The sequence below is a fragment of the Melospiza melodia genome, chromosome 8, assembly GCF_035770615.1.
Source record: "Melospiza melodia melodia isolate bMelMel2 chromosome 8, bMelMel2.pri, whole genome shotgun sequence".
NCBI classification, from domain to species: Eukaryota; Metazoa; Chordata; class Aves; order Passeriformes; family Passerellidae; genus Melospiza; species Melospiza melodia.
Window position 1 is genome coordinate 15,986,903 of NC_086201.1, and position 6,464 is coordinate 15,993,366.

The 6,464-nt window shown below is 61.7% G+C and overlaps 1 protein-coding gene across 1 annotated transcript; it reads left to right on the plus strand.

The window, feature by feature from the left end:
* Positions 1 to 1,343: 1,343 nt before the first annotated feature.
* On the plus strand, positions 1,344 to 6,430 carry TMEM198 (transmembrane protein 198). Its single transcript, XM_063161961.1, has 5 exons — positions 1,344 to 1,381; positions 3,250 to 3,500; positions 3,607 to 4,182; positions 4,416 to 4,606; positions 5,063 to 6,430. The coding sequence occupies exons 2-5, from the start codon at positions 3,311 to 3,313 to the stop codon at positions 5,207 to 5,209; spliced, it is 1,104 nt and encodes a 367-aa protein (XP_063018031.1). The 5' UTR covers positions 1,344 to 1,381; positions 3,250 to 3,310; the 3' UTR covers positions 5,210 to 6,430.
* Positions 6,431 to 6,464: the final 34 nt, after the last annotated feature.

The following is a 6,464-nucleotide window of genomic DNA, read 5'->3' on the forward strand; positions in this document are numbered from 1 at the left end:
ACAAGCAATAGGCAAAAGCAGTCACGTGGATGGCAGTTTAATGAAGAACATATAAAAAGTAGAATCAGAGAGAATGCGATGGGATGAGGAGATACCACAAGGAAAAAAAGATGCAGAGCTAAGAAAGGAACAGAGATCTTCCATGCACAGAGGTCAAAAAACAGCCGTGATGATATAAAAAAAACCCAAGGTATCCTGTTTTCTGTACATAGCAAAATGCATTAGAAACAGATGTATTTGATTTCCTTTATGGGTTGGAATATTTAACTTTAGCCACCTTACACAAACCCAGATCATTTCATGTGAGGGATGAGATGCTTCATTCTGAAATGACCCTGTTGATCTAAACTTATATTCAGACAGAGGTGTTGATCAGAGAAAGTAAAAAAGTTTCCAGAGTCTGAGCTCAGGAAACATGCATGGGAAGCTGAGGGCAGAGCACACACCTCCCCAAGGGCTTGCCTGGCAGTGGCTGAGCCCAGGGCCCCCATGCCTAGCAGCCTTGGAAGATTCTGTAGGGAAGCAGCGGGAAGGCAGCAGTGCCGTTCCTCCAGCAGCCCCTTCTCAGCCCCCTGCCAGCTGCAGCTCCCGCCTTTGTCTCCCCAGTGCTGGCAGGGGCTAAGAAGGGGCTGCCAGAGGGAACGGCAGCTGCTGCCAACAGTCTTCTGTGTGCCAGGATTTCCTGGGGGTCCCTAGGCGCTACAGCCAGGAGGTGCCAGCTCCAGAGAGCTCTGCCTCTGCAGAGCACCATGTCCCCCCACCTGCTTGCCATGGCCGTATCTCCCATCCTCTCATGGGAGACAGGTGGGCAGCTGCTCTAGATGCCCCTGACATGTGTGTTTGGCGCTCTTGAACGCAGGCACTCCAGTCCCCATGGCCCTGGCACAGTGCACCGTCAGGTCCCACCTGACACAAGATTATCCTGCAGCTCTCACATCCACACCCCGGCACCCTGTACTGCTCTGTCCCCGCACACTGTGCCGAGGAGCTTGCAGCTCTCGCAGCAGCTGCACGGCACACATGGCCCAGCGCAGGGTGTGCTGTGCCACACTGCACACACAGCCTTGGGCTGCGGCCCCGGCACAGGCCATGGTACCCCAGTGTACCCCCAATGGGCACCCCTATATACCCCCAATGGGCACCCCAGTGCACCCCCCATTTACCCCACCTCAGCCCCGCCCCCTGCAGAGGCCCCGCCCCGGCCACCGAGGCCCCGCCGCCGGCGCGCGGTGACGGCGCGGTGACGTCAGCGGAGCTGTCCGCTCAGCACCGCGCGGCGGCCGCGCCGCCACCATGCGCGGGGTCCGCGGCCGGGAGCGCCGGGAGCGCCGGGAGCGCCGGGCGCCGCGGGGCCGCCGCCGCTGCCGCGCCGGGAGCGCAGGTGGGAGCGGGCGGAGCGGCAGAGGGGGGGCAGCACGAGGGGATCCGGCCGGCGGGTGACGCGCCGGACCCCTCGGGGGAAGGGCTGGGGCACTCGGTTCCCGATCCTTCCGTCGTCCGGCGGAGCGAGCGCGGAGCCCGGGATGGGCGCGCGGGGAACTCGCCGTAGCGCCCCCGGGACCCCCGCCCCGAACAAAGAGAGGGGCGGAGCGGCCCCGCGCCCCGGCGGCCTTTGCGGCCGTCGCTCGGCAACGCCGCGCCCGGCCCGGGGCCCGGCGGCCCGGCGGGTGCAGCGGGGCCCGGCCGGGGGGCGGCGGTGGAGGCGCCGCGGCGGGGCTGAGCCCCGGGCGCCGCTCCCGGCCCCCGCCGCGCCGTGGCCTGCGGGGAAGGGAGGGGGCTCGGGGCCCGGGGCGGGCGGCAGCAGGTGGGTAAGTCCCGGCGCCAATGAGCAGGCGCTGGGCTCCCCTAGCAACAGTGCCCGCGCCAATGGGCGCCGCGAGCCGCCCGCACCGCTGCCCGCAGCCCGGCCCCGCAGCCCGTGCCGGCCCGTGCCATCCCCGCACCGGCCGGCCAGCCCTGCCGTGGGCATCCCCGGGCCCCCGGGCCGGCAGAGCCCTGCTCGCACTCCTCACACCATCGCCCATCCCCAGCAGGGCCCGAGCGTCGCGTCTGGGCTCTGCGGGTAAAGTCCAATCCTGCTTAGCGTCCCCCCGCGGGCTCGACAAGGGGCCCGGCGCTTGGCTGCCCACTCCCTGCCCGCCTGCTTCCTTGGGATTAGGCTCTGCTCGGCTTCCCCACGGGGATTTGCCGGGGCTGGTGTTGCCTTCTCCAGCCAAAGGGAGGAAGGAGGTTGTCGGCAAGGGATGAGATGCCAGTGGAGCCCGTCTGGGCAGCAGCAAGATGCTGGGCAACGGGAAGCCATGCCTACAGCCTTTGCCCTCTTCCCAGCTCCTTCCCAGAGCGCTGTTTTTGTGAGCTGTCCTGAACTGGCCGCATAAACTTGGCACTTGAAAGGAGTGATGTTGGCCTGGGGACAATTTGTGACAATAAACCCATTCTAAACCAACTGAGCCTATAAAGGGACTAGGGGAGTGAAGGGGTGATGGAACTGGCTCCAGGTGGGAGCAGGCAGACGGACGCTGTAATTAGGTTTAAACTGAAGCTGGATCAGTCTTTGCAGGGGATTATGACCCCTCCATCTGTGTAGGCGCTGCAGGGGGCCCGGTAACTGTTTGCTCAGCATCCCGGCCTAGCCACAGTGTTACGGGTGAGCCCTGGGTAAGGGGCAGTGCCAGCTACAGCTGGTGCCCTTCCAGCCCCATGGATTGGCATGGGAGGGCTGGATCTAGCATGAAGGCCCAATTTGTTTTTACAAGGACAGTGGGAGCTGGAGCAGAGATGAAAAATAGCCAGAAATATGATTAGAGGATTGGAGAAAATGCCTTGGAGTACAAGCTTAAAGAGCTCAATCTGTTTAGCCTATAAAAATAGAAGACTGAGGGGTGACTTAATTACTGAGCATAATTACTTCACAGGCAGAAAATACCAAGTTGTGGAAGTCTCCTGGTAATCGAACAGGGAAAGGGTGCCGGAGAGGCATGGGCAGGAAATTGAAGTCACAGACAAATTATTAAGCGACACGAAGCTCCCAGGGACACAGGCAGATTCTCTGGGGACAGCACATCCCTTCAGCCACAGGTTGGGTGACTGTCTGCACCCCCACTGATGAGGCTGTTCCCCCATTCCCTCTGTTCCTACCCACACAGTGGGGGGACAGAGCAGGATTTCTGGTAGCCAGTGGTGAGTGGTGGGATGGCTGCTGGGCGTGTGCCACCAGTTCCTCCATTCTCCTTGTCTCTCTCCCACCAGGTGGGGCGGGTGCCGGGACACAGTTCTGCTGGCGGGCTATGAGGCAGGAGTGGAGATTCTGATGCCTCTCCCAGGAGTCTCCAGAGCCATGACTGCAACTGTGCAGACGCTGCGGTTCAAGCTGCTGCCGCACGAGCCAGGCCAGGAGTGGGGGCACAGCTGCCAGCAGGAAATTGAGCGTCGCTACCAGGTGGTGCCCTCAGTGGTGTGCGCCATGTGCTGCCTTTTTGGCATCATCTACTGCTTCTTCGGTGAGCCAGGCCAGCCCAACGGCTGGTGGGGCAAGTGGGGAGGAGGGCAGAGGGGAGCTGGGGGGTGCTGACCATCCCCTCCCTGACTGTGGTGGTCTCTCCACAGGCTACCGGTGCTTCAAGGCTGTCATGTTCCTGACGGGGCTGATGTTCGGCTCTATCATCATCTTCATGCTGTGCTACAAGGAGCGGGTGCTGGACACACAGCTGAGCGTGGAGGCCTCAGTGGGCATTGGGTTGGGCATTGGGGTCTTGTGTGGGCTGGTCACCATGCTGGTGCGCAGCGTTGGCCTCTTCATGGTGGGGCTGCTCCTGGGGCTGCTGCTGGCGGTGGCCACGCTGGTGGTGATGGAGCAATTCTACCACCCACCAACGGTGTGGATCCCCATCGCACTGCTCTTGGGGGTGGGCATGCTCTTTGCTGTCCTCACACTGCAGTGGCAGCGCTTCTTCACCACCCTCTCCACCGCCGTCTTCGGCAGCGCCATCATGACCGTCACTGTCGACTACTTCATCGAGCTCTTCCTCCTGGTGCAGTACATCTATGAGCGCATCAAGGTGGCCCCTGCTCGCCCCGTGTGCTGGTACAGCTGGGTCATCCTGGGCATCTGGCCGCTCCTCACCACACTGGGTGTCCTGGTCCAGTGGAAGGTCACAGCTGAGGGCTACTCCCATACAGAAGGTGTGTGGGCAGTGTGGCAGATGGGCATGGCACAGGGCGAGTGTAGGAACTGGGAACCTGGGGACTGGGGTGGATGTTTCCAGCATGCAGTTCACAAGATCAGATACGGGGTTCAGGACTCTGTGGTGGCACACTACCCAAGGGAGACCTGGTTGCACAAAGCTGGTGCTGGTTTGGCTGTGGGGATCGTTTGGATGTGCTCCCCAGTGCTCACAGGCCGCTTTGCTCCGCAGTGATCATCAGCCGGCAGCAGCGCCGCGTGCAGCTGATGCGCATCAAGCAGCGGGAGGACCGAAAGGAGAAGAAGAAGAAGCGGAGACCCCACCACCCCCCACCCCACCAGCACAAGGCCCACCCCCCCGAGCCTGCTTACCGCCGCAAGCCCAACCCTGTGCGCCGCTTTGATGGGGACGTGCTCTCCCCCGTGAGTCCCGCAGCCAGGGTAGAGATCTCCCCCAGTCTCCACACTCATTCCTTCTCCACACTGGGGGCTGGGGCTTGGAGAGGTGCCCAGGCACCAGCTAACATCTGAGCTTCTCGAGGGATGAGACTGGGGATTGGGGTGTCCCAGGGATTGAGCAGCTTAGGTTGGAATGGGCCATTCCTACCATGGAGCACTTCAGCCTTTGCAAGCAAATGGAAACTGCTGGCCAAGAGCACTGTTGGCATAGCAGAAATAAGCAGTAGGCAAGGTGCAAAATGCCCAGGGGAGGGATAAGACTGTGCTCCCTGCTGTGGCCAGCTAGTGGAGGGCCTGAGTGCTGGGAATTTCACTGGGCTGTTTTTGAGGGGGGGGCAGGGAGGGGCTGCAGCAGCATTTAGGATGGGGTGGAGTGGTCCAGGAGCAGAGCCCCCCTCACTTTCTGTTCCTCTCTCACAGAGCTACATCCAGAGTTTCCGAGAGCGGCAGACAGGACCGTCTCTGAACAGCCTCATCGCCAGCTCCCATGCCGTGGTGGACCTGGACTATGACTGCAGCTCCACCGTGCCCCTCACCTCGGGCTCTGGCCCTGCTGTGAGGGTATAAGCCAACCCAGTGACCTCGAGCAACACCAGCACCCCAGCCTGCTCTGACAGAACCCCTGAGACAGGCAGGGCTTTGTCCTCGGCCCCAAGTGGCCACATGCAGCTTGGGGCTGCAGATGGAAACCCTTCTTGGAGACACATGGGACTTGTCTGGGGAAGCCCCAGCTGCCAGTGGGGCCCAAAGGTGCTGGGAAAGCCCTTTGGCAGGGACTCAGCCCAAGGACCAGAACCCATGGACGTGCAGTGCGAGTGGCTCTGCTGGGGTGGTGGGTCCCCGAGCCCCCACTGCTGTGCATTACCCTATGGCCCGGGCACGCTCATCCTGCATCTTAACGTTTCCCCATATTTGAGTCCCTCCCCTTACCAGGAGCAGCTCCCCACCCCATTGCACCCCCAGCAACTCCCCAAGTGCCTGTCCCCTATGTCCCTTCCTCAAAGAGTAGGTCCCATGGCCCTTTTCCCAGCAGGGAATTCCCTGAGCATGTGAGCCCTGTCCCACCCTGTCCCCAAGAGCAGCTCCCAGGCAGTGTTTCCCAAAATCTGCCTCCTCAGAAGATCCTCCTGCCCTAGCCACCCTCCCTACACCCCAGAGCGGCTTGCCACTCCTTTTTCCCAAGCTGGACCGGGGTGGTCCTGGGGCAGAGACTGCCACGGCCAGGTGGTTCCCAAGGTGATGCTGGCAATCGGTGCCTGCCCAGCGGGAGCTGCGCTGGCAGGGTGCATCCCCCACAAAATGTTTTGATGGGAGACAGGACATTGGCTCCAGCCTTTGGGCAAAGGCTGGGCTGCCTCAGGGATGCGGGGACCCCTGCAGCATCAGAGACCGTCGCTGTTTTGCTGGCGACTGGATTTTTATAGTGGCCGGGGGACCCTGGGGCAGGGCAGGGCAGGAGCCCCTGCCCAGAGCACTGCTGCGGGCAGAGGCTCACGCCTTGTATATATTTCTCTTGCTGTGATTTGTATTAACTTATTATGGAGTGAGCCAGGATTTCCCCATGGCCAGGCAGGCAGAATGGTGGTGAGACTGGACCGGGGAGCCCTCGGCTTTGGGAGCCCCCCCAGCCCAGCCCAGCCCAGCTGGCCCCGCTGCCCCAGGAACTGCATGTTTCTGCCAGGCACCCCCTTCCCGCAGCATTGTGCTGCCATCCCCCTTTTCAGTCTCTTTTGTAAATGTGCCAAACGCTGTTGAGGCCTCGGCCACACAGTAAAGAGCCTTTCGGAGTCTGGCGTGCAAAGCCAAGGACTGTGGGGAGCGG

Bases quoted from the DNA above. Each gene is read 5' to 3' on its own strand.
- TMEM198 (XM_063161961.1), top strand. From the start codon at position 3,311: ATGCCTCTCCCAGGAGTCTCCAGAGCCATGACTGCAACTGTGCAGACG. The intron at 3,501-3,606 runs GTGAGCCAGGCC...GTCTCTCCACAG, and splicing joins CATCATCTACTGCTTCTTCG to GCTACCGGTGCTTCAAGGCT. The intron at 4,183-4,415 runs GTGTGTGGGCAG...TTTGCTCCGCAG, and splicing joins GGGCTACTCCCATACAGAAG to TGATCATCAGCCGGCAGCAG.